Below are 27082 nucleotides of genomic sequence, written 5' to 3'. Positions count from 1 at the left end.
TGTTGTTTTGTAGTAAGTATAAATAACACATTTCATTTGAGAGTGAGAGACTTTGAATGGGTTTCCCGGGAAAACCTATGGAAAGAGTTGGGAGGATTTCCTCCCTATTTTCTTTATAACTATTTAGGACAATTTAATTCTTATCAGAAATTATCCTAAAATATTACTTTCAAAAATAGTAAAAACGCTATCCCAAACGAAGCCTAAATCTCTATCATATGATCACCAATACTGCTCTTGCATGACCGTGACCCAATATGAAAATCGGACAAAAATCCAGCAAAATTTTCATGATTAGGATTCACCGCAAATGGCTCGGAAAAAGTCGGGTAATTTCAATATCTTTACATAGATATAAATTGTAATTATGCCCATCTTGCTTGGGTTGACACTAAATTGACCATTTGAGTTAGCTCATTTGTTGGGTTGGCCCCATATCAAACGCTTGAATTTGAATGGACACCCTTACCCTTGTAAATCATTATATATGCACAATTGATACTACAAAAATGTCAAACATACAAACCAACAAATAATAACAGGAAATATTTAACAGCCCATATTATATAAGCAATGATATATTTATATGTTACCATTGTCGTGTGTATATTTGTATGACGCAACATTATTAGTACTCAAACCAAGATGAATAAGCGGCTCCGTGCATGCATTGTCCATTCAAGCTAAAAAAAAACCGTTGAACTCCCATGAAATTCCAGGGAACTCTTGGGACCTGCATCCAATCTCCTTACAAGCTTTCAAGGAGAAACAATGATTTCTTGGCTTGGCAAACTTTTACAAGCTCCCCATCGCATGCCAGGTTCTTCAGTTTTTCTATATGACAAATGCAAATATAAACGAACCAAGGAATTCTAAGAAACAAATTCACAGCATATCAATATAAATAATGAATCTGTAATACATCATCAGAATCACATGAAACCAAGTTATTATATTCATTACTTCAGAATATGTTTATGTCTTATAGCTGCTTTTTGATTGAAAGTCAATGATAAAATTTGTACTTAGTTTGGGATAGCTTTCTTAAGATTTATCAAAATAGTTTTTTAATACAAAAAATTTCTAGTTTAAGAAATTTTTGTATTAAAAAACTGTTTTAAAAGATAGTAAGAAAACCATCCCAAACGGAAGCCTTAGCTAGGGAGCATAAGATGAATAAAATGATGGTTCTTCCCTCAACATCATTAGAAAAATATATTTCAAGAACTTAATAGCTCTGCTCGAAAATCAACTCGAAAATGATCACTTTTGAGTCGAATAAAATTTAGCTCAAATTGATGTCTAAGTCTTCAATTTTGAGATTTGGACAACTCAGTTAAACTTCTTCGATATACCAGTATCCTGGAGAAAAGCTTTGCTCTTTACAAATTTACAATGACTAGGCAAAATGGATCAGCCTACAGAAACCAACCGGGTCTAACAATATGTGCTAGTGGACCCTAATCGGATCATTTAAGAAAGCATTTCATAGTCATCCCACTGCCAAATTTCTACCATAATGATACTTCAATTTTTTTCAATATTTACGTCAGTACCATACCAATAATATCGTTAAAATGAATAAGCCATGTAAAAAGTAAAAACAGCTCTATGGACGGCCTTTTTCACTAAAAAAGTAAATAAATAATGAAAGGAAGAATCAATTGACCCCTCCTCCTCTCTATCTTTCAAGAGGCACACAAAGAAGTACAGAAATTTTAAAATTCTAAGACATTCAACTTACTCTATTATCAGCATCCTAAAGACTGGCACCAATTAAGGAACGAGATTCTTGCTGCTTTAAACTCTCAGCAACATGAGCAATAACACCAGCACCAGCATTGTGAAGCCATTCACTCTTCACCTGAACCACAGGAGCCAGAATCATAAGATACACAAACTCAAGCAAACAAAGTCTCTAATCTTATCATCAAGCAGAAAGATTCATTATACATGGATGTTATTATGAGCGAAGAAGGGCCAACATGTTGAGTGGAAACTGACATCAACTTTCTTCCATCCTATCCTTTGCAGTCCACGTATCATTTCCTCTGATATCAGTTAAAAGTATAGCTCAATTGGAGGCAATGATATGCTAAAAATAAAAATAAAAAAAGAAACACCATCTGATATCTTTCTCATCACCATTTACCTTCCATGACATCATGATATTCGGCAGTATTTTGAGTGTTTGGCACATTTTTGGCTGCCTCTTTTGCTTTAGCTGCTTCAGGAGGAAAATGAGGACCATCGGATAAGATGGCTGGACAATACTTCACATTTACGATGTGTTTGTAGCCATCCAACGATTGTAGCTGTGGCTGCATGCAATGAATAAACAATTTAATGTCATGACTTCATAAATTGCAAGACCATACTATAAAAGACTGAACCTTTCCAGTTTCCCTATTCTACCAGCTTCAGAACAAATCAAAAAGGCAGATTAAATATTAAAGACCAGACTAATTGAATAAACTTTCGACATACTATGAAACATTTTAACCACATATTAGTTGCAACGATTAGCTTTGTTTCACATGGTGACTTTTAAAACAAGTTGCTGCCTAATGCTTTGGCTAGATGCATTTTTGAAACTGATCAATTTCGATATAATCTTCTTTTCCATGCTAATTACCAAATGTTCAGTAGAATTCCTAAGATAGCGTTCGCTCATGAAAGAATAGGCACAAACCTATAGAGCTCAGATCAGTAAAGTAGCTTTACATAGTTCCTTGATTTGACACCCATTTTAGTATTTAGTAGCAATGTTCGTAACTTTTTCTACTACAGTAGTTTGTCACTATACTTTAGCACTATTATTTATTCTTTACTCTCTTTCAATCACTTTATTCTGCATGCAGTATTAGCTTTACTTGCTAGTTTTATTTTTTAGTAGCGATTTTATTTATTATGTGTTGACTTTTGTCTACTTGTTTGCAGGTGCTTGTGACCAGTAGCTATAATAGCTGGAGAGTTCATAGGTGGCTGCAGTTGTAGAGGCTGGAGCTTGCAGTTACAGTCTTTGCCAAGAGCTGAAGCTTACCATGGGTTTGGAGCTTGATAGGAGCTGGGTTTAGATAAGAAATTTTTGGAGCTTTTCTCTCTGTTTTGTGCTTTGGTTAACTTTTTTTAGGAGTTAAGTTTTAGTGTGAGTTGTACGACATCACTTAGTCAAAACATATTTAATCATGTATTTTCTTTTATTTTGCATTAATTAATTAGATTAAATTTTAATTGCTCAGCTCATTAATTTGAATTTCAAATGTATTTTAAAAGTAAGTTAAATTTTAAGTTTTAAATGTATTTTGAAATTATTTAATTATTTAAATTAAATTGATTTGCTCATTAAATTGGTTAATGTTTAATGTTATTAGATTTTGGATTAATCAATTATTCGATAAATTATCTATTTTAAAGGTTTTAATTTCAATTAAATTTTAAGATTTTGATTTTAATGAATTTTAATTCAAGTCAGATTTCTTATTTTTTATTTTAATTAAATTATCTAATTTACCTATTTAATTAGATCATTTAGATTACAAAGATTGTAAAGTTATCCCAAGTGAAAATTTATATACTCAACATCAATTATTATTTTTGAACTTTAAGATAAAGGGATAGAAAATAAAAAAATAAAGTTAAATGATAATCTAAGATTAGATGGGGGCATTTAAAGAATATTAACAAAAATATTTTAAGAATAAGTTTTTAGGTCTTAAAATTTTGTCTGTGCATGAAGATGCTAATGTTATGTAGAAAAAAGCGACTAGTGATACTAAATTATTGCAAAAGATGTATTTGGAGTATCAAAGGGAAAAGCTCCTAATAGTAAAAATAGTTGATGATGGAATCCAAATATGCAAGAAAAAATAAAAAATAAGAAGATTTATTTTAAAACTAATTTAGATGTAAAAATTCTGATAATTGAGATAGATAAAAAGAGACACGTAAAGAATTTAAGAAAGCAATATGCGATGCAAAGATCTTAATTTTTAAAAATTTATATCATAAATTTGATACTAAGGAGGGAGAAATATATATATATATATATATATATATAAAATTTAGCCAAACAAAGAGAAAGTAGAAAGGATTTAGTTCAAGTGAAGTGTATTAAGGATGAATATCAAAAAGTACTTTTGTTAGAAGATGATATTTAATAAATATGGATGAGATATTTTGCTAAATTTTTTAATGAAGATTGTGAAAATAATATTGACTTTGGTGACCTTAGCACCCTAAATGAAAATAAAGATTTTTGTTTTTATCGACATTTTAGTAAAATCGAAGTTAGAGAGATTTTAAAGAAAATGAAGTGTGAAAAAACTGTTGGACCTAATGATATCCCAATAGAGGTATGGGAAATGCTTAGGAGATGAAGGAATTTCTTGGCTTACTAAACTTTTTAACACTATTTTGAAGACTAAAAAGATATCAGATGAGTGGATAATGGGTGTGTTAATTCCTATTTTTAAGAATAAAGATGATGCACAAGATTGTGTGAATTATAGAGGAATTAAGTTAATGTGTCATACTGTAAAACTATAGAAGCGAGTTATAGAGCATAGGTTGCGGTGTAATACTAGTGTTTCTCAAAATCAATTTTGATTCATACCGGGTAGGTCTACTATGGAAGCCATACATTTATTGAGAGGTTTGATGGAGAAATATAGAGAGAATAAGGATGATCTATATATGATATTTATTGATTTAGAGAAAGCATATGATAAAGTTCCAAGAGAAGTGCTATGGAGAGTTCTTGAAAAGAAAGGAGTTAATAATGCTTATATTCAAATCATTAAAGATATGTATGCAGGAGTTATTACTTGTGTTCAAACATAAGATGGTTTGACCAAGTATTTTCCAATTTTGGTTGGATTACATCAAGGATCAGCCTTAAGCCCATATCTTTTTGCTTTAGTCATGAAAGTTCTAACTAGACATTTAAAAGAGGATGTACCTTGATGTATGCTTTTTGCAGATGATATTCTTCTTGTTGATAAGACTAGAGAGGGAGTTAAAGATATACTTGAATTATGGATATCAACCTTAGAGTCTAAAGGTTTTCACTTGAGTAGATCTAAAACTGAATATATGAAGTGTAATTTTAGTAGAAATAAACTTAGTGAGGGAATTGTGACTTTGGGCGATCACTCATTAATAAGAGTATACGTTTTAGATATCTTGGATCTACTGTTCAGAGTGATGGTGAAATAGATGGGGATATTATCAAAAATTAAGTTGAAATTCTCTTGTATTAAGCTTCATGTGGTGCCCAAGTTCTAGTTTGGCTCATGCTCCTTGTAGTTCTCTTCTGAATTCGAGTCCAAGTCCTTTGTAATCAAAGTACAAACTCTTTGCATGAGTCCATTTCCAGTTCAAGTTCTCTTGTAATCAGATTCAAGTTCACTTGTCTTCTATTGTCCGTCTGATTTGAGTTCATGGTGTTCAGATCATGATTTAATTATTTGCACTTAGATCTCTTGTCATTATTCAAATTCTAGCCCAGATCTTCATCGTTTGATTCAAGTCTAGAGCTTATGTAAGTTTCAAGTGTTCTTCTTGAGTTCAAACTCAATTCAAGTTCAAGTCTTATATTTTTCAAGTCTTCTTCGAGTTCTCTTGCATATGGTTCAAGTTTGAGTTCTTTGTCGAGTTCAAACTCTAATCCAAGTTTGAATTTAGAGTCAATGTAGCTCATATCACATTCGAGTCCAAATCAAGTTTCAAATTATTTAAATTGAGTTTGAGTTTATTTAAGTTCATTTTGTTCAAGTCCGAGTTCACAAGTCCACTGTTGTTCAAATGTGTCTAAATCTTGGTTCTCTTTGAGTTCAAATAGGTCCGAGTTCGGTCGTACATTCACCCGAAATTTCGATAGCCTCCCGGCGTCTCCCCCGTTTAGGGGAAAACTGAGCCTCCCGCCACGTTAGAGAAAAGTGTGTACGGTAGGTGCCCTCTTACGAGGGCACCGCAGCCGTGTAAAGTCTTTGTCCCCACCACGCCAAAGAAAGACGTGTATGGGTCTTCGGTACATGTTGCAAGAAAAGCAGTTGTTTCCCCGCGAGCGGGTACTTATGAATATCCTGGTCTCACCGTAGGTGCCACACCAGGTTCCCATCCCACCACGCTAGAGAAAAGCGTGTATAGGCGGTTTTCCGGTGCGCCACAAACGCCGAGAACAAGATTTTGGAGCCGAGGGGGTCGCTCACTTACCTCATCGTAGGTATCGCGCTAGGTTTCCTTCCCACCACGCTAGAGAAAAGCGTGTATGGGCGATTTGATTAGTTATAATTAATAATTAATTATAAACACAAGAAATAATAATTAATTATAATTAACAATACTTAATTATAATTAATCATTAAGTATAATAAATAATAAAAATAAAATAAAATAAAATAAAATATACCTAAAATTTAGTGGCTTGCAGCTAGGAGCAAAATCGGGTAGAGAGGGAAGAGTAAGCAAGGGAGATCGGGCTTGATCTGGTTGTTGGGTTTCAGGTATATGGGGATCGGACAAGGAGGGGACTTCGGTATAAGGGATTCGGCCAGGAGCTGTGGTCGGACAAAGGGGCGAATGCAGCTGTGGAGCTTCGGTTTGATGAGAGGGAGAGAAGTCGGGGCTCTTGCGTGAGAAGGGGGAGCTCGGCGTCGGATAGAGGTAAGAAGCTTCTCTCTCTCTCCCTCTCTCAGCTTGGGAAGACCGAGAGGTCGGGCAATAGAAATGATCGGAGGGGTTCGTCTGGAGTGCGAATGGAGGAAGATCGATAGTGGAGATGGGGTCGACGGGAGCAGGTGATGGGTTGGGGAGCTCCTGCGATCGAGTGGGGGAGAGCTTGGAGGGATTCGATTGTGGGAGTATCGTGGTAGAGAGCAGCGAGAGGTATCAGGAGAGCCCAGACCTTCGGCTTCGTTCGTTTGGTATTTAACGACGAGAAAGGCGTCTAGTTGGCACGCGGTTTGGGCAGATTTTCTGGGAAGAGACGGGAGCGGCGCCAAATCGGCGTGATTTGCAGCAGAATTCTGGGATCCGACGGGTAAGATGTTTGTACACTAGATTTCTTCATTCTTTCCTTTTGTTCTTTGTATATTGGTGAACAGACCTAAAAAGACATGGTTAGAAAAATATAAGAAATTATATTTCTTTATTAGATTTAAATGAGAATTTGACTTTTAACATGACACAATGGAGAAAAATGATTCATGTAGCCAACCCCATGTAGTGGGACAAATGCTTAATGTTGTTGTAACCATTTAATTAATCTTAAGAATTTATTTTTGGATTGCAGTTTTAATCAAATTTTAAAATTGTTAAAGTTTTGATTTTAATTAAATTTTTTGAAATTAATTAAAGTTTTACTCTGATTGAGTTCGATCAATTCGTTAACTATCAATTTAATTGAATTTTTATTTCAGTTAATTAGACTAATTCCTTAGTTTGTTAAATTAAAAGATAAGTTATTTATTTAGTAATTAATCAATTTGATGTTTGAAAAAGATTTTAAGTTTATGCTTCCATTTTAACCTCCAATGCCCTTCCAAGGAATTATATCATTCATTACCCATCAAAGACAATTATCCCATGTTTGCATTTGTCTAGTTCTACCACTTGTACATGTATGCCATATTTCACACCACTCCTCTATTGTAGTCTATAGCAAAAACTCTTTGGAAGAGGTATTTTCCAACCACGAGAGCCTTAATGAAGGACAATAATTAATTATCCATTAATTGAATTGTAGCTTGACTTTGATTTTTTTAATTATGTAATGATTTTCTTAATCAATCGATTAATATATGAGTTAATTAATTGAGCAATCCAAAATTTCCAAAATTCCATGCAAGTTTAGTATTTTCGGGAAAATTTTGGTAGCTCCCTGGCGTCCCCTCCCCCATAGGGGAGGTTAGGGAGGGGGGAAAAGGTTAGGGAGGGCACTCACCCTTTTAATCCACCCAGCCAGAAAGATAATCAACGGCCGAGGGCTACACGACGTTGTTTGGTCCCGAAAATTATCTTCAGATCCTCTGGTTGCTGATTGTGATGTTTGATCTCTTTTTTTATATACTTATTATTATTTATAATAACAAGAAGAATAATAATAAGCATAGTAATAATAATAATAATAACAATTAAATGAAAAAGACATTTTGGCTCAGATCAGGGAGGCGAGCTCTATTTTTATGGATCTGGACAAGAAAAAAATGGGAGATAAGGGACTAGGGCTCTGTTTGCATTCAAGAAGCAGAGTCGAACCATGTTCGTGCGCAAGAAAATTGAAGTCGTTCATGGGCTTCTTCGAAGCGGCCTGCTGTTGCATTTGAGGTGAAGAGTTATGCGGCTAGAAGGGGAGAGGAAACCTGGCGTGTGCATATAGGGAAGAAGGGAGGTGCCATTCTATCAAGGCACAAAGGCTCTGTTAGCACATTGGAAGGGAGGAAGCCCAACTAGGTCGCATGCGTATGTCGGAGACTGGGCTCGGGCTTTGTTCACGTGAGCCGAATGGATGGGAAGGAGGCCTAGGAACCGAACAAGCTTCATATGAGAAGAGATCGAGAGCTCTTTGAACAATTTCCAAAAGCTCGTAAGTTAGCATAAGTTCAATTTTTCGTTTCCTCCCTTTTATGCGATTGAGTCGACAATTACCTCAGCAACGTGGGATCGTGGCGTCGTGGTTTAATGGTTTGTGAATCGATTTTGGTTGGTTAGAGTTCAACAGATAGCTTTTATCTTTCAACAAAAAATTGGAGAAACAAGAGTACCATAAACTAGTTTCATTGAAAAATGGATGTGATCATAATTATCAATACAATTTGATACCAATAAGTCATTCTAAATAACGTTATCATAATCAGTAAGGTCAGGTCAATTACTTTGTTACCAAATTCAGCATAATGAGCCACTCATTTTGATGAAATACTGCCATTTATGGGTTAAACTTGTTCATTCATGAGAGCTCTATCCTAGGGCCAATAGTAAAAAAGGCTGGTAAGGGGAATTGAGAGCGATGATTACATGAGACGCCAAAACAAAAGTAAAAAATATTCCTCTTGTGCCTTTCAAATCGGTTCAATCTTGGGCTCATGTTGTTCAGTAAACGGGTTAAATGCGGGTGAGTATCAATGATAGGAAGAAATTGATCAAAATGGCAATGTCATATTAAGAACATACATGATAGAGAGGACTGAATTGAACTCAAAGCAACCCCAAATCATACTAAGCTATGTGAAATTCATAAAACAAATTATTTCCACACAAAACATTCCCAAAATAGTCTCGGACTATTCGTGTAATGACCAATTTAGTATCAGAATGCTATGTTGCTCCAATTTACTTCAACTATACAAAATTGATAAAAAATTTCTCGTGTTGCAATTTTTACATAAAATTGATCCCAATTTAGCCCCAAAGGGGCAATTTTTTATCAATTTTGTATAGTCCAGGAACTAAATTGATGCAATGTGATACTATACAACTAAATTAACCATTTGATCAGGCGATTATTTTGAAGTTTATCCTGATTTCCATAGCAATGCTCATTAATGAAAGATACTACAACTGATTAAAGCTTCAAACTACCAAAGCAAATAAATGTTTTAAAAAATTAGCATTAGAGATCCAATTCAACCCAGACATAGTTATCAAATTACTATTAAGCATATTAAATAAGAAATTTGAATAATTAATAGTTCTAAAATAACCAAATACAAACAGTAAATCCACTCATCAATTTTAACTAATCAATGTCATCATTAATAACCAACATCTATACATATTCAAAGTTAGCCATTTCATTCATCAAAACAATTGTTTAAAATTGCGCAATATGAGGCTCTCCTTGAGGCCCGCCTTTGCGCAATTCCAGTGAAAAGCGCCTCGAGGCTTATGCCTGTGGGCTCCGAAAATTCGGCCCCGGCCTCCGCTCGCTTTTCTTATTCGGCGAGGGAGTTTTAACGAACTAAGTTCCGGGGTAAATTTTGGAAGGCAGATGGGTTTGTAGATAAGACACTACCCAGAGATTTCGCCCTCATTTGGTGAGGACTTTATGATCTGAGTTTTGGTTTCCTATAGGCGCAAGCCCCTATAGTTAATTACCCCTCTCGATCACGAGAGAGAACTTTCGATTAAGGCTAGTCGTCAATCAGATACGTATAGAAATACGTGCATCTGGCATATAGTAGCAGCAATGGGTTTGGATGTTGGTAGAAATTGGATTTGGAAATTAGGTTTTGATTTTTGGTATTTAAAATAGAAATTGCACCATCTAGCACTTAAAGCGGATGGTGGGGGAATGGATGATGGACCCGATCAAGATCCCATGGTTCCGTCATCCCGGGCCATCATGGTCCCTGGTCTACTTAGTCAGAGGAGGTAGTCGACCCAACCTGACAGAAGGATCCTTGTCGGCAGCCATGGGTTGCTTCGTCCAAGGGAACCTTATAGACCGGGGTTGAATGTTTGTCTAAGGGGACAAATTTGAATCCACCTTAGCTAACAAAGGGCTTTATGCCCTATCGATCATATCCTATTGATTCATATCTCAAGGATTTAACGCCATTAAGGAGCGTATCGGCTCTGGCCATAACCGTTGTCTGTGGTGCCATTTGGCGGCAAAACCACTCGGTTCAGAGGGCCCCGGGTCATAACCGTTTACCTGCAGTGCCATTTGGCGGCGAAACTGCCGGTTAGAGGACACGTACCACGTCCTTACTGGCAAGAGATTGTTTGAGAATGGATCCTAGTAATATTTTTGACTAGGCATTTGGCTCTTTGTGAGCTAGAGTAAATTTCAATTTGTCCGCCTCGACAAACTATTGCGGAGGGCGGATGGATTTTGCTTTAAGTTTTCTGATGGATTTATTTCATTTTAAATATTTTTATTTAATATATGTAATTTATTATAAATTAATCATAATTAGTTATATATAATAGATATAACTAGTTACATTTAATTTAAAATTAATTACAAATAAATGGGATCTAATTTATAATTAATCATAAATTAGATATAATTAGTCATTTAACTAATTATATTTAATTCAATGTTAATTATAAATTAATTAGATTTAATTTATAATTAATAAAAAAAGAATTATAATTAATTATATTTTAATTTATAATTAATTATAACTAATTTTAAATTAATTATAGATTAATTAAATCTAATTTATAATTAACTTAAAATAACACATAATTAATTATACATAATTTAAAATTAATTATAAATTAGGATGATTAGCTAATTATAATTGATTTTAACTAATCATAATTAATTACTATTAGTAGTAATTAAGTATGATTAAATAAAATCAACTTTAAGTAAGCTAATCAAAGAGGATTTGATCATTTTGAAATAGGATTCAAGCACGATTTACAGAGAATTAAACCCTCTATTTAATTAAACAGCGAGTTCAATTCTCTGTTTCCAGAGAATCGGCCGAATAGGAGATTTACGGGATTTGGCCGAGGAGCGTGCGCAAGGGAGATGATTACCTTCACGGTCAGAGAGCTCCTACTCTCGGCTCCGATCAAAAATGTCATAACTTCCTGTTCAACAGGGAGGGAGAGCCGGTATAGGAGCAAAGTCGGACAGCACGGAGGGGATCGGAGGGGGAGCGAGACGACTGGGTCGGGATCGGGACGTTGAGAGGAACTCGGCAAGTTCGGCCAGGTAGGTTCGACTCTCTCTCTCTCTCTCTCTCTCTCTCGGCTTGGTGAGACCAGGAGGATCGGGATGGGGTGGAGTCGGGTGAGGCTAGGGAATCGACGGGATCTCTGCGGCTTGGAGAGGAGGAGGTCGGAGGGGTTGGATGTCGGGCAGAGGCAGAGAGATCGGAGGAGAGGTTGGACGACGGGGTTCGGTCGAGTGGGAGTGTCGAAGTGCGAAGACCTCCCTTTCGTTTTATAGACGCGGAGAAGGCAAGGATCGAGGCCTGCGAAGGATTTTCGGGAATCGACGTAAACGGCGCTGCATGTACAGTACTTTTCGGCGAGATTTCAGGCAGATATCGCGGATTCGACAGTCCGAGGTGCGGGATTTAAGGGATACGAGGTTTTGTTCTGATTTTTTATTTTTTTTTTTTTGTGCTAAACGCAGAGGTTAACAATGCCTCAAGTTTTTTTATGAGGCTTGCGCCTCAACTTGGTTGAGGCCCGCCTTAAGGCGCGCCTTGCCTCACTGGCGTGAGGCTTAAGCCTCACTCTATATATATTAAAACTTACGTAAATCCTGAAGTAAAGCCCCGAACAAATCACACTTCGTGTACCCTCAAGTCGCAGTAACTTCTTCTCAATTGCCTTAACCTCCAGCCTATCGCCTTCGCCACAACGACCAATGTCATAGCCTCCGTCAAGGATCACTTGAAAGCCACACACCACCACTACTCTAAAAATTTTAGAGTATTAATCTCATCTTTATGTTGATGAAAAATATTTTTGAAAGCAGAAGATGTCTGAAATAAATAAAGAAGAAGCATATTGGGAGGCATTGGACTCCACAAATGAGATGGGAGAGATCAATTTGTTATAATGATGACTTAAACAAAAATCCCCTCAGTGATGACAAAACAGATGATTTTCTAGTTGTTGCCAACTTTCCAACATTTTTTAGAAATTAAATGTAGATGAGTAGGGAATTGAGAAAGAAAAAATTTGAAGTTAAACTTAATGTTATTTGATACTTTTATGCAATTTCTATATTTAATAATTTTTGCTAATGTAATATTTGTATTCCAAATATATTTCATGCAATTTATCACTAGTCACTTTATGTCTTGTGCAATTTTTTGTTTCATATGTATGTTATTGTGTTATTTCATAGTTTAATAGAAAAATAATGTCATTTTTTAACACATTATTTGAGTATTATATAAAAATTTACTTTTAACATTTATTTGCACTTAAAGCAATTTTTTATTTTGAGGCTTACGCCTCGCCTCACAAACAAAAAATGCCTCTATACATAATTGCACAATTTTAAACATTGATCAAAACATTTCAAAATTCAATATTATGTATCCCCTGATATTGGTTATCAACCTGATTAAAAAAGATACTTGAATTGAGATTTGAGATACTGTATTCAACTAACATAATTTTAAGAAATGAGAATTTGTAGAGTATGTGATGAAGTAGTATAGTTGAAAAAGTTTTTAAAAAATATGGGGCTTTAAATAATAGAATTTGAATTAAGTATATAATATTCAATTTTAGTTAATGTAAAATTGATAATCTTTTCAATCAATATTCTTAGAAGATCAAGTAATGACTAAGTTGATGTATTTAATGCACTTGTGTCATAAAAAAGAATATAAATTTGAATGAGAACATAACTTCTAAAATTAAATTTATATGGTTTAAACTGAGCCTTAAGAGTACAATTTTTTTATTTTTTATTTTTTTTTTATTTTTTTTTTAGCCTTAAGAGTACAATGTGATAAGAGAAAAGCATGGTTACTAAAAATAATTTTATAAGACATGTTATATTAGTTAGGAAACCAAGAAGTCACTAATAGACACATTGAGTGTTTGCAAAACTTTTTAAAGATTGAAGTGATAAAACTAGGAAGGAAATTGTTACATCAGAGATGGACCGAGTAGCATACAATAACAACAACGTCAAGCCTTTATCCCATTATGTGGGGTTAGCTACATAAATAATTTTTCTCCATTGTGTCATGTTAAGAGTCAAATTCTCATTTAAATCTAATAACAAAAATGTCATTTCTAATATTTTCTAGTCAAGACTTTTTAGGTCTACCTCTATCTTTCTTAATATGGGTCAAATCTAATATATCTACTCTCCTAACCAGGTCATTGGAAGACTGATATTTTATGTGACCAAACCATCTAAAGCAACTCTCTCTAATCTTATCTTCCACTACTGAGTTGCATGATATTAGAAAAAGATGCTTGAAAATTTGCTAATGTGGTTTGAGCAGATAGTATAGAGAACATATAATGTGACACCGAGATGGGTATAGTTAATGTGGAACGACAAGGAGGAAAAATGGGTAGACAAGGGCTAGTAATGCTGGAAGATAAGAAAAAGGATTTCTCAAACTATAAGTTAACACTTCACAAGACACTTCATGAGAATGGATGGAGGATTCATAAACAGACCACAACTTGTTGGAGTCACACTAAAGAATACTATGACAAAAATCTTAGTAATGCATCTTTTCTTTCAAAGAAGGCATAATTCAACCTTTCAAGAAACAATTATGGATGATATCTAGAACATCAATTTCAAGAGCAAATAAAATCCTAGGTTAACACATAACAAGACTTCTCTAGGATAAAGAACTTTATTGTTAGCCAACAAACATAAATAAATTCATTTGATAGGAATCTCAAATAAAAATGAAACACAACCATCTCAATTTACTTTTATGACATACCTTAACAAGTTCAGTCTCCCTCCTTATTGAGGAAGTACGCCAACCCACCATGTCTAGATAAAGTTCAAGCAAACTTTAGATTGACGAGCAAAGCAAAATAAAGCTAAATCCAATAATATGAAAAAATGACGGTGGGGCCATGAAAGATATGATGAATGAAAGAGGATACGGTCATATGAAACATTGGCATAGAGAATACGGTTTTTAAAAGCACCAAGTGACGATCTGCAATAGAAAAAATAAATAAGAAACATGGAGTTCAGTGATATATCATAGTATCCATAAATTCATCAAAAAGTATTTGTTTGCATTCAAACCTACATAAATTTTAGATCTTCGAAATCAGATGACATTCTTAGAAGAAGAGGAGGGTTTTTTGGTTCACCGTCAGTAAGAAATAGCTGGCTACCAGTTCGACCAGTAAACATGGGAGCTAAAGGTGCTGCCAATTTTTCCAAGAAAGAAACTCCCAGGAGGAACGGAAGCTGAAAATAAAACATAAGCTCACCTATAAATTTATTTCTTTCCCTGTTATGTAGGTGTCAATCTCTTCGTTTCATAAGCATAAAGATTACAAAGAAAGCACTTTGCTTAATATAGAAGAATAGAGAAAATCTATGGACTATTACTTCATTTGGGACAGCTTTCTTATTAAAATTTTTGTACTAGAAAACCGTTTTATACAGTAAGAAAGCCATCCCAAACGAAGCCTATATTTGGCTTATGGCTACTTCCATAGAAAGCTCACCTGTTTTCTCCCTCTAACCCCAAGATGTGGAGTTGCCAAAGTAATAAAATTAATTGGCTCCAATCCCGCAATTTTACCTAATGCAGAAATGTGACCTAATCTATCTGGATTTCCATCAGTTGAATTCACAATGTTATTGTGCTGACTCTTATTCAGCTTATCAGATGAATAGAGTACTGCAACTGCATATCTTGCAAACAACCCACCCAATGAGTGGGCTAAAAAGGAGATCTTTCTCAAACTCTTCGTTTTCTGCACTACAGTTAGAACCTATACAAAATAGTTGAATATGAGATTAAGCTTATTAGACATTTGGCCAAAAAATGTTAAGAAAACAAGGAGTAGATATTTGACTGCATACTTCATCTGCTAATCGTCTTCCAGCTCCATCGATTCCAGCAAAGGTTTTAATATAGGTATTTGAAGAACTAACTGAACAATAATATCAAAGATCTTAAGAAAAAATGACACTGGATATTATGAACTAAATCATAATGATGAACTAGTGAAATGCTATTCATTAAGAAAAGCAAATTCAAGTGCAATCAGATTTAGCATTTCTAATAACTTGAGAATTGAAGTACAACAATGTACATGCCATACCATGGATTAAAAAATTGCTTCCCAGCTGTCTTTTCAGCTCTGCCTCTGCATATGTCCAGTCTTTTGGACTGCATAATTAGAATAATTCCATTTGAAAAGCATTAATGTGAGAAGAGATCATTGCTTTTATACAGAATATGAAGAGAAACCACGACAGGAGGAAATATAGTGTCAATGATGATTACGAAAAGCTTGACATATATGAAAAGGCAAAGCTCTTCTTATAGCATGATAAACGATAAGCATAGTACAGGCCTCGAACAAAGAAGTTTTCAATAATTTGTAAATGTCATAGCACACATTGATGCAAAATCACAAGAATACTCACTTAGGTATGTAAAATTAGTAACATCTAGGAAAAATAAGAAAATTCTGTATAAGCATCCGTGACTATGATGCAAGATGTCTTAGGATTCCTATGCAACAAGATGGTGCAGTGAAAACAATTCATGCAAATATGATTTAAAATTTCAAGTTTCAAAGACACCAATTAAAATATTAACTCAACTTCTTTGAATTAAATCCAAAAATACGAGAAATCCATTCCTAATAATAATCTAATGATAGCTCAAATAAAAAAAAAAACAGCGAAAGATTTAAGACCACAAAAAATCACAAGTAAATTAAGATTCATACTAGAAAAGAAACTCATGTAATGGATTTGACTAAATTCAAGCACACTGACAAAAAATAATATTGAATTATGTAGAAGAAAAGAGAACAAGAGATCAACCATAAAAAGTATAGACTTCATGTCATTACAAGATGATTTCTCCAAGAAATTGGTAATCTCACTTGTACTATACTCGGAGCACTCAAAATTCAACTAGCACACAAAAGATTGAAAAGAATTTGAAGTTTTATTGAACAAAAACCTCCATTACATCCCTCATATTTTGAAATTCATAAGCAATAATATTTCTCAAGATTTTAGGCTCTAGATTTTGGAAATCACTAAAATTCTGATTATTCAATATAGTGTGCAATCCAAGGGCTGCATGAAGTTTAAATTTTAACAACATATCATAAACACCATCCCATCCCCTTAGAAGTAGAACCAACAATAATTCTCACGGCCATTAGAGTGTCAAGATAAACATTCCTGACATGTTTCTTCAGGAATGTTTATCTTTCTTCAAGAATCAAATGTGTTATAGGAATAGAACCCACACTCTTACAACATCAATAATGACTGACTCTGCTATAAGAACGAAGGCCAAACACACTAAGCTATATAAGTTGTTACTATTAGAACTAGATGACAATCCTAGAAACAAGGAGGACCAAAGAAAAGACACCCACTAGATTCCATATGGTTGCAACATTCCAGCATCAATAAATTCGCAATTTCAGAAAAGATAAATATTCTAGAAAGATAAATATTGATATTATGATTCATAGAAAGAAAAATATTCTATGCATTCAAAAAATTAAATGTGTTAGAGATAGGGGTGTAAACGAGTTGAGTCGATTCGTGTTTTAGCACTATCGAGCTTAGCTCGTCTGTTGGAAAGCGAGCTCGAACTCGAGCTCATCAGACTGTAAAGGAGCTCGAGCCGGCTCACGAGCCACTCGATTTCGTTCTAGATTTTGCAAGTCTCATTTTTCTCACCCATTTTGTTCATTTTTCCACATGTGTCAGTCTCGTATTTCGAAAAGTAGAAAGAATAGGATTTTTTTTTACAAGAACCTACGGAAACAATTTATTTTTGGGCAAAATAACTACTATTTTTTTATTCTTATTTTTTGAAAACTTCTCTCATATATTAATGAAAAGCTTCCAAAGTCTGTCATATCATTTATAAAGAGCCAAAATAGGTATACTTTTATGAGAAACTGTAATAATGAAGAGCATAAACCTCAAACCATTTTTTTTAATTAAAATATGTTTGCTGATTAATTTAATTAAAATAATTTAATTAATTAAATCATTTTGAGCTGGCTCGCGAGCTCACGAGCTAAGCTTCAACCAGCTCGAACTCAAGATCGTTTAATAAACTAGCTCGATTTTGAGTCGAGCTTGAGCTCGTGGCTTAATAAGCTCGGCTCGTGAGCTCGTTATCGAGTCGAGCTTGAGCCAATATATAAGAGTTTGAAGGATAATGATGTAGAAATTATAGATTGTTGTTAATGCTAAGATTATTAATATTATAAGTACTTACGCTCCTCAAGTAGGTTTAGATATATATTTAAAATTAAAATTTTGGAATGACTTAAAAGAATTAATTCAAAATATACCTCTTGAAGAAAGTTTTTTTATTAGAGGAGATTTAAATGGACATGTTGATAAAGAGGTAGAATATTTTAAGAGATTCATAGAAGTTATGGGTTTGAGCGACTAATGAAGGTGGTAAGATTATATTAAATTTTTCTCTAGTTATAAATTTATAATTGTTAATACCTTATTTATGAAAAGAAAAAAGCATATCATTACGTATAAAAATGGATATAGTAAAATACAGATTGATTATTTTCTAATAAGAAAAATAGATCTTTTATATTACAAAGATTGTAAAGTTATTATGAGTAAAAATTTATGTACCCAACATCATTTATTAATTTCGAACTTTAAGATTAATGGATAGAATATGAAAAATAAAGTAAGATATTGTCTTAGGATTTAATGGGGGCATCTAAATAATAGTAAAAAATATATTTTTTAAAGTAAGATTTAAGAACTTAAGATTCTAACTATTCATGAGGAAACTAATATTATATGAGAAAAAATATTTAATGATTTTAAAAATGTTATAAAGGATGTGCTTGAAATGTCAAAAGAAAAAACTCCTAATAGTAAAAATAATTGGTGGTGTAATTAAAAAGTACATACAACAACAACAACAACATCAAGCCTTTATCCCACTACGTGGGGTCGGCTACATGAATCCTTTTTCTCCATTGAGTCCTATTAAAAGCTAAATTCTCGTTTAAATCTAATAAAGAAAGGTCATTCTTAATATTTTCTAACCAAGTCTTTTTAGGTCTACCCCTACCTTTCTTAACACAAGTCAAATCTAATACCTCTACTCTCTTAACTGGGTCGTCGGTGTAATTAAAAAGTACATAAAAAGTAAAAAAAAAAAAAGCTTTGTTATAACTTATAACATTTGGTTTAGATGTAAAAATTTTTAAAAATTAAGAAATATATAAAGAGACTCGTAAGGAGTCTAAAAAATCAATACATGATGTACAAAATTTAGCTTTTGATGATTTATCTAACAGATAAGACACAAAAAAGGGTGAAAGATATATATATAAATTAGTCCAACAAAGAGATAGGAGAATGATTTAGTTCAAGTGAAAGTGAAGTGCATTAAGGATGAAGATCAAAAAATGGTTTTATTAGAAACGGATATAAAACAAAGGTGGATGAGATATTTTTATAAGTTTTTCAATGAAGATTGTGACTATATACTTGACTTTAGTGACCTTAGCACCCTAATAAAAATAAATTTTTTTATTTTTATTGATGTTAGATTGTGACTTTGGGCGATCAAGTCATTAATAAAAGTACACGTTTTAGATATCTTAGATCTATTATTTAGAGTAATGGTGAAATAGATAGGGATATTATCAGCAAAATTCAAGTTGGATGGTTGAAGTTGAGGAATGCATCAGACTTGTTGTGTGATAGAAAAGTCCCCCTCAAACTTAAGGGAAAATTCTATAAGATGGTGGTGAGACCTGCAATGCTTTATGGTGCAGAATGTTGGCCATTAAAAGAGAAGCGTAATACTAAGTCAAGTGTTGCAAAGATAAGGATGCATAGGTGGATGAATGGCTTTACCCTTAGAGATAGGAAACGAAATGAGCATATACATGAAATGGTTGGAGTAGCTCTAGTGTAAGATAAGATTAGAGAGAGTCTCCTTAGATGGTTTGGTCATATAAAACGGCGGCCTTCTGATGACTAGGTTAGAAAAATAGAGGTATTAGATTTGACTTATGTTAAGAAAGTAGAGGTAGACCTAAAAAGACTTGCTTAGAAAATATCAGAAATGATATTTTTTTATTAGATTTAAACGAGAATTTGACTTTTAACAGGACACAATGGAGAAAAAAATTCATGTAGCCGACCCACGTAGTGAGACAAAGGCTTGATGTTGTTGTTGTTGTTGTTTATGTTAGTAAACCAAAGTTAGAGAGCCTTTAAAGAAAATGAAGTGAAGGAAAGTTGTTGGACCTGATGATAATCTAATAGAGACATGAAAATGCTTATAATATTAAGAAATTTATTGGCTTACGAAAATTTCTAATATTATTTTGAAAATTAAAAAGATGATAGCTAAGATAAGAATGAGTGTGTTGATTCCAATTTTTAAGAATAAAGATGATGTATAAGAGTGTGTGAATTATAGAGGAATTAAGTTAATGTGTCATACTTTAAAACGATGGTAGAGAGTTATTAAGTATTGGTTATGACGTGATACTAATGTTTCTCAAAATCAATTTGGACTCATACCAGGAGGTCTACAATGGAAGCTATACATTTATTGAGAGGTTTGATGGAGAAGTATAGAGAGAATAAGGATGATCTATATAATATTTATTGATTTTGAGAAAGCTTATGATAAAGTTCCAAGGGAAGTACTATAAAGAGTTTTAGAAAAGGAAGGGGTTAATAAGCTTGTACTAAGTCATTAAAATATGTATGCATGAGCTGTTACTTGTGTTCAAATAACAAATGGTTTGACCAAGTACTTTCCTATTTGAGTTGGATTACATCAAGGATCAACTTTAAGCCCATATCTTTACTAGACATTTGGAAGAGTGTATGCTTTTCTTTATGATATTTTCTTATTGATAAGACTAGAGAGGGAGTTCATGGTAAACTTAAATTATGAAGGTCAACTTTAGAGTCTAAAGGTTTTCATTAGAGTATATCTAAAATTGAATACATGGTGTATAAATTTGGTAGTAATAGATCTAGTGGGGGATTATGACTTTAGGCAATCAAGTAATGATTAAGAGTACGCACTTTAGATATATTGGGTCTATTATTTAGAGTGATGGTGAAATAGATGGAGATATTATTAGTAGAATTCAAGTTGGATGGTTGAAGTGGAGGAATACATTAGGCTTGTTATGTGATAAAAAAGTACCCCTCAAATTAAAGGAAAAATTCTATAAGATGGTGGTGAGACCTGCAATGCTTTATGGCTTAGAATGTTGGCTATTAAAAGAGAAGCATAAAATTAGTTGCAGAGATGAGGATGCAAGGGTAGATGAGTAGCTTTACTCTTAGAGATAGAATGTGAAACGTGCATATATTTAAAAATTTTGGAGTATTTCGAATGGTAGATAAGATTAGAGAGAGTCGCCTTAGATGGTTTGATCACATAAAACATCGACTTTCCAATAACCCGGCTAGGAGTTTAGATGTATTATATACGACCTATGTTAAGAAAGGTAGAGGTAGATCTAAAAAAACTTGGTTAGAAAATATTATAAATGAACTTTTCTTATTAGATTTAAAGAGATAGATCTAAAAAAACTTGGTTAGAAAATATTATAAGTGAATTTTTTTTTTTATTAGATTTAAATGAGAATTTGGCTCTTAACAGAATACAATGGAGAATTATGTAGCCAAACCCACATAGTAGGATAAATGCTTGATGTATTTGTTATTGTTATTGATGTTTAAAATACCAAAAAATTGTGCAAGCATTAAGATTCACACTACAAAAAGAAATTCAATGATAACGAATTTGACAAAATTCAAGCACACTAAGGAAAACCAATATTGAATTATGTAGAAAGAAAAAACAAAGAGATCACCTTACATACAAAACCAAGTCCTCGCGCTGCCACAAGGAGATGATTTATGCTAAAAATTGATAGTCGTGCTCGCACAACACTCGAAGAACTCAAAAGCTACAAGCACTCAAGATTAAAAAGAAATTGAAACATCATTAAGCTGAAAGTTCCCTTGCATCCCTCGTATATTGATATTTATAAGCAATACTACTTCTCATTTGATGACCTTTAGATGTTGTAAGTTGTTGAAATCTTGACTGGTTACAGCACCTGATCCAAGAATTATAGTAAATTTAACGTCAAAAACACCTTTTCGGCCACAATGTCCCTCTAGAACCGGAACCAATAATGATTCTCACACACACTAGAGTATCAAGGTAAACACAATTTATTTCTTCAAGAATCAAATGACAGTTAGAGCAGTGGCCATGCGAAGCTTCAGGAAATGCTATAGGAACAATGGCCAACTTTGCTACAGGAATAGTGATGGAATATTAAGCTATAAGAGCTAGATGATGATACACAACGATAGGGAAAATGAAAAAAAGATGCCCATTAGGCATATTTTTTTACGCAAAATTTTCAAGATAAACTACCAATTAAAAATTAATAATGGACATTTTTGCTTCGGAATTTTTTTCACGCAAATTTGAGAAAACAAATTAAAAATTACAAGTGACTTTGAAATGATTTAAGAGCATATTTTGCGGAAAAAGTCTATAATTAAGTGCATGGAGATACCGATATATAACATCTATATTTTTTTACAAGATATGTCTACAAACATTAATTGAGCTACTGCTTGTTCATGTACCTTCTAAGATTTCTTTGACATCAGCTAACTTGAATGGTGTCCTTTAATTTTGTTATTACAGTCGAGCATCTTCTGGAGAATTTAAGTCAAGAGCTGCTTGACTTAGTTAATTTAGACATGCTCGACTGTGCTATTAATCTATAATAGCTCAGCGTTTGGATTCATCGCCATCAACATAACTACAATTTACTTGTAGAATCCACATGGAATAACAAGAATATATTATCCGGTTTCTCAGTAAAAAAAGAAAAAAGGTGACACATTCCCAAGAAAAGTTATTCGTTTACCTGGGATAAGATTCAATCAATATTAAGGTTGACATGATTAATTTAACAATATGTTCAATTTTCTACGGACTTAGGTACACACTACTGAATAAGAATTTTGGAAACACCTGGTTTGGTGGGGTGGGCGAGCTTGAATTATCAGTCATGCGATGTAAGTTGAAAGAATGCTATATTTATGAAATACGTGGCATACACAACTAATATTGCTTATTCAAACAGCATATTAACGTCAAAAGTCCGAATGCTTAGCAAAAACTCAGCCTTTAAGTGCATTCACCTGGTCCTAATAACGTTTGAGGTAATGGACCAATAACATAATAAAAAATAGTATATAAGGAATTTTGGTTCCATTGATAAGTAAGGCAGCCTTTGAATATCACAAAATACAGAAAATAAACATGCTACCATAATCAAAATTTGCCTTCACGAAGGTTGATAGTCAGAACAAGATTCCTGACAACAATGAGTAATGATTAAAAAAACAGGTAATTTGACAGATCAATGAAGCATTGCCTCTACACAGGTAAATTACCTCGCAAATATACCATGCACAAGGACAAGAAGATGATCAGGTTCATGCTTGACCTGAGATATGTTGTAAGGTACTGTAATTCCTCCCTGCGTTGTACCCATTGTTTGATATCCAAAACTTACATTATAGCCGATGGTACCCAAGCCTGCATGGATAAATCTCATCACTTTGAGGAAGTAGTAGTTACAGGTATGTGACTTAGTTTTTTAGACCAACATGATACCAAAACATGTGGGCCATGAGATTGATTGCTTGCAAAGGCAGATTCTAGCTGAATATCCAAGAATCATATTTAACAGCAAATTATTCATTTAAGAAAGAAAAAAATAAAAGATCAACATATCTTTATCCAATTCACCCCTTGATGGACTTCAAAATTTGGCCTGTGGCCTTTCTAATATATTTAAATGATATGAAATCATGTGATTTCAATTTACAGAAAGTACCAAAATAATAAATGCATTTGTTCTAAAATCTACAACAAAATAATAAAGCATTAAGATATTTATATGTAATTAGCAAAACAATTATAATGAAAGGTCAAATAGAAATTGCACCAATACATACAATAATTTTGCAAGCAAAATATTAATTTATGGAGAATATAGTAGTAAAACATACAATAATAAAAAATGTATATATTAAAGAACAAGTTGCCCTTTTAGTTAATCCAAATCATGTGCCATACATTTTCTGATAGGAAATACTTGATTTCAAGTATCTCCTAGCCAAATCTGAAGTAAAACGAGAAGGAAACTGTTGTTTTCAGCAGAGGACAGCAGCCAAACACAGGAAAACAGCGAGAAATTGCGAGAAAACTGAGAGAAAACTCAAGAAGAAACTTGAATTCCACTAGATAATGAATAAAATAGCAAAGATACAATTGATCCTCAATTCGAGAGGAAGATTGATCTCTCCCAAATCTCTAGACGCCGCTAGAGCCCAAAGAAAACCTAAATCTAAGAGATCTCAAATTTCAGCCAAATTCAAGATACTCAAACCCTAGGAAAACCAACTATTTAATGCATACCAATCAAAAGGAATTCCCTAAACAGTCCCTACATTCAAATTCCTCTCTCAAACCCCCAAAAAATCCTTCCTAAAACGCTCCCGTGGAGCTTGCGTGCGTGCGGCTGACGGAAGAGGCAGAGACGTTCGCCCGTTCTCCGCCTCGACCGGTCCCGCATGGACCGACTGGACCGGTCCATTGGACCGGTCTAACATTTTCATGCCCCGTGACAATGTATTTCATGCTATGTGTCAATTTTTAAAATTCAATTGCATCAGGATATCCTGACCCAATTTTTCTTCCTTCCAAAAGTGTTCGATGCAAATATACCACAAAGATGGAATCCAAACAACAATCCTTAAATGAAAAGTGCTTAGTCAGGTCCCAAGTCAAAACAGAAATAAAAATAACACAATTATACTCTATTTATCAATCTCTAGTGTGTTTCCGTGAAACTTTCACCTGCTAAATATTCAAAGCATGAGGCTACGATCACATTCAGCTCAAGCATCATATTGTTTCTTCTATAGGTAGTTGATGCAGATGAAACCATACTACTATTTGCATCTTCCAATAGCCTCTACAAGCTCTTGCAAGGAACAGCCTATCCTTCAACAAATATTGCTTTAATGATCTTAAGTTTATAATCGACATTGCAAAAATCTGATCTTGAAGCAACCTCAACTCAAGAACTTCCAAAAGAAATATTCTTCAAAACAGACATGGAAACAATGGCCTGTAAAAACAAATTACTTGATGCGCCTTCTTAATTTAGGACTTCAACAAATACATAGTACTCAATACAGAGATGGAAGCAATTTCCTGTAAAGAAAAATATTTGATGCAACTCCTTAGCCGAGAACAGCTTATTAGACAAGCGAGGACTCCTCTAATCATATTTGTTCATATGAAAACCAACAAACACAAAAAATTCGAATATTCAAATCAAAACCAACCGTTGCATCATTTCATCCCGGCGTACCAATAGATTTGTTTTCCCCTTTTCAAAGAAGAAACAAAATTCTTGGCCTTCTAACAACAATACGATCAGCCACATACAAAGCTTCTCAAAACACCATATTTCAAAACCATTTTTCCAACAAAAAGATATATTAAAAAAAAAAACACACACACAAACAGAACCACTAAAGTCCAAACCCTAACTCCAACATAAAAGCGAAGAAAGGGGGAAAACCAAGAAACAGACCTACGAGTTTGCCGCGCGGCCTGGAAGGAGTTTCGAAGCAATCGGACGAAAAAATGGAGGACGACGAGTGGCTAGCCCTCCTAAAATTCTTCCCTAAATCGGTGCAGCGATAACTACAGCAATGGGTAAGAGATGGCGCGCACGCCATCTTTATAAAATAATGGACAAAAAGAAGCTGCACGAATAAGAATAGTAAGCGCGGGCGAAGAAAGAGGAGATATGGAACAGTAGTCAGCAAGCAGAGATATTTATCTCTTTCACTTATCTACTTCACAGTTTCCATCGGAATTAGGCTTTCTTGTCTTCTGCGGTCATGACATCATCGCCAACGATCGTCGTCGAGGTTGAGATCGGCGGGAAGAAATGGATTGGGATTCGGCACCTGCACAAGCGGTCGAGAACCGAGACGATGCTGGAAGAATATATACTGGTCGCTGCTCGTGTGAATTACTCGCTCCATCTTGATACGACAGTGAAAATAAGGAGAAATTATTACGACTGGTCTGTAGCTTCAATTGAGATCAACAGCGGGTTGATATGCATAAATGAATTTTTGGTTATCCAACAGCAACGGAGGATTGGTCGACTTCGATGTTTGAAGATTATAAAAAAAATCTTCCCAGCTTAGATTTCGTCTTCTTATTCTGGAATCAGAACAAAATAAAAAAATCTAACTCAAAATACTGGTTTCCAGAAGAAAAGTATTAAAACGATGAAAAGAAATACATAATAAAACGATGAAGGTAAAAATATTGATATTTTCTCCATGATAATTTTCATAGCCGTTGAGCTTTAGTGTTGACAGTGATATGTAGATAGATATAAACTTAACTATCTGTAATTTCGCTGGTTTTTTTTAATATCAATGAAAATTATGATTACCGTAAGCATTCCTTTGCTACTATTACTTTCATGACAATAACGCTTTTTATGAATTTAGAAAAAGAATAATAAACAGCTTATCATAAATACTATAAAATACGTATAACATTTACTTTTGCTCAATGTTATGAGACTCCAACTAAAATAATAATATTAATAATTATCCTACTATGTGAGGTCGGTCAAATAAATCGATTTTCTTCATTGATATATCATCAAAAAAATTTCTTGATCGGGTACGAATCTCGAGGCAAAATTGAGTTGGAAAGTTTCCAATATTTAGTTTGGGATCATCCAAACTCTGATTTTAGCAAACTTACAGTCGAATTAAACGTCTTAAAAATACAAACTCAACGGCACCAAATTCTACTCAATGCAAGTCCAAATGGGTTCAAATCGAAGACATGAAGCTAATTTGGAAAGTTCAAACCATAAATTGGTTGACCAAACAATTTACAAATGTGACATCCTTATAATCGAATCGAGCAGCTCGACGAGACGAATCCAACGAGCCCAAGATTGCTGAATTTTAATAGCATTAGGATATTCAAATGCCCCATAAATGGTCCACGAACAAGGGGATCAATATCTGCCATTCATTGAAACCACTCCCAACTTACCATTGATCTCCATCCTATTTATTAGTCATGCTACTCTCAGAAAACTATATTTATACTCCTCATCTATCATGGAAATGGACCCAAATAAGGAAGAGAAAGAAAATAGAGTTCTCTTGCCATCAAACTCGTCCTCGACCACCGCCGGACTTCCACCCGGCCGCTGACTTACTCTGGACTTTCACCCGGCCACCGAATGAAACCGAACTTCCACTCATCCATTG

General features: G+C 34.0%; 1 protein-coding gene across 1 annotated transcript; it reads right to left on the bottom strand.

The window, feature by feature from the left end:
* Positions 1-519: 519 nt before the first annotated feature.
* Positions 520-26035, bottom strand: LOC110109511. Its single transcript, XM_020840639.2, has 12 exons — positions 25360-26035; positions 23144-23288; positions 15754-15821; positions 15512-15582; positions 15151-15420; positions 14724-14887; positions 14572-14627; positions 14403-14455; positions 2153-2321; positions 1954-2051; positions 1745-1864; positions 520-834 (listed from the first exon to the last, which is right to left on the bottom strand). The coding sequence occupies exons 1-11, from the start codon at positions 25505-25507 to the stop codon at positions 1760-1762; spliced, it is 1347 nt and encodes a 448-aa protein (XP_020696298.1). The 5' UTR covers positions 25508-26035; the 3' UTR covers positions 520-834; positions 1745-1759.
* Positions 26036-27082: the final 1047 nt, after the last annotated feature.

The sequence above is a fragment of the Dendrobium catenatum genome, unplaced genomic scaffold (assembly GCF_001605985.2).
Source record: "Dendrobium catenatum unplaced genomic scaffold, ASM160598v2 fragScaff_scaffold_370, whole genome shotgun sequence".
Taxonomy (NCBI): Eukaryota; Viridiplantae; Streptophyta; class Magnoliopsida; order Asparagales; family Orchidaceae; genus Dendrobium; species Dendrobium catenatum.
This window is presented reverse-complemented; position numbering and strand designations above follow the sequence as displayed.

Excerpts from the sequence above, each read along its gene's own strand:
- LOC110109511 (XM_020840639.2), bottom strand. The coding sequence starts at position 25,507 with ATGGCGTGCGCGCCATCTCTTACCCATTGCTGTAGTTATCGCTGCACC. Across the intron at positions 15,583-15,753 it reads AAGCAATTTTTTAATCCATG|TTAGTTCTTCAAATACCTAT; the intron begins GTATGGCATGTA and ends ATTATTGTTCAG. Across the intron at positions 1,865-1,953 it reads TCGCTCATAATAACATCCAT|GTGAAGAGTGAATGGCTTCA; the intron begins GTATAATGAATC and ends CCTGTGGTTCAG.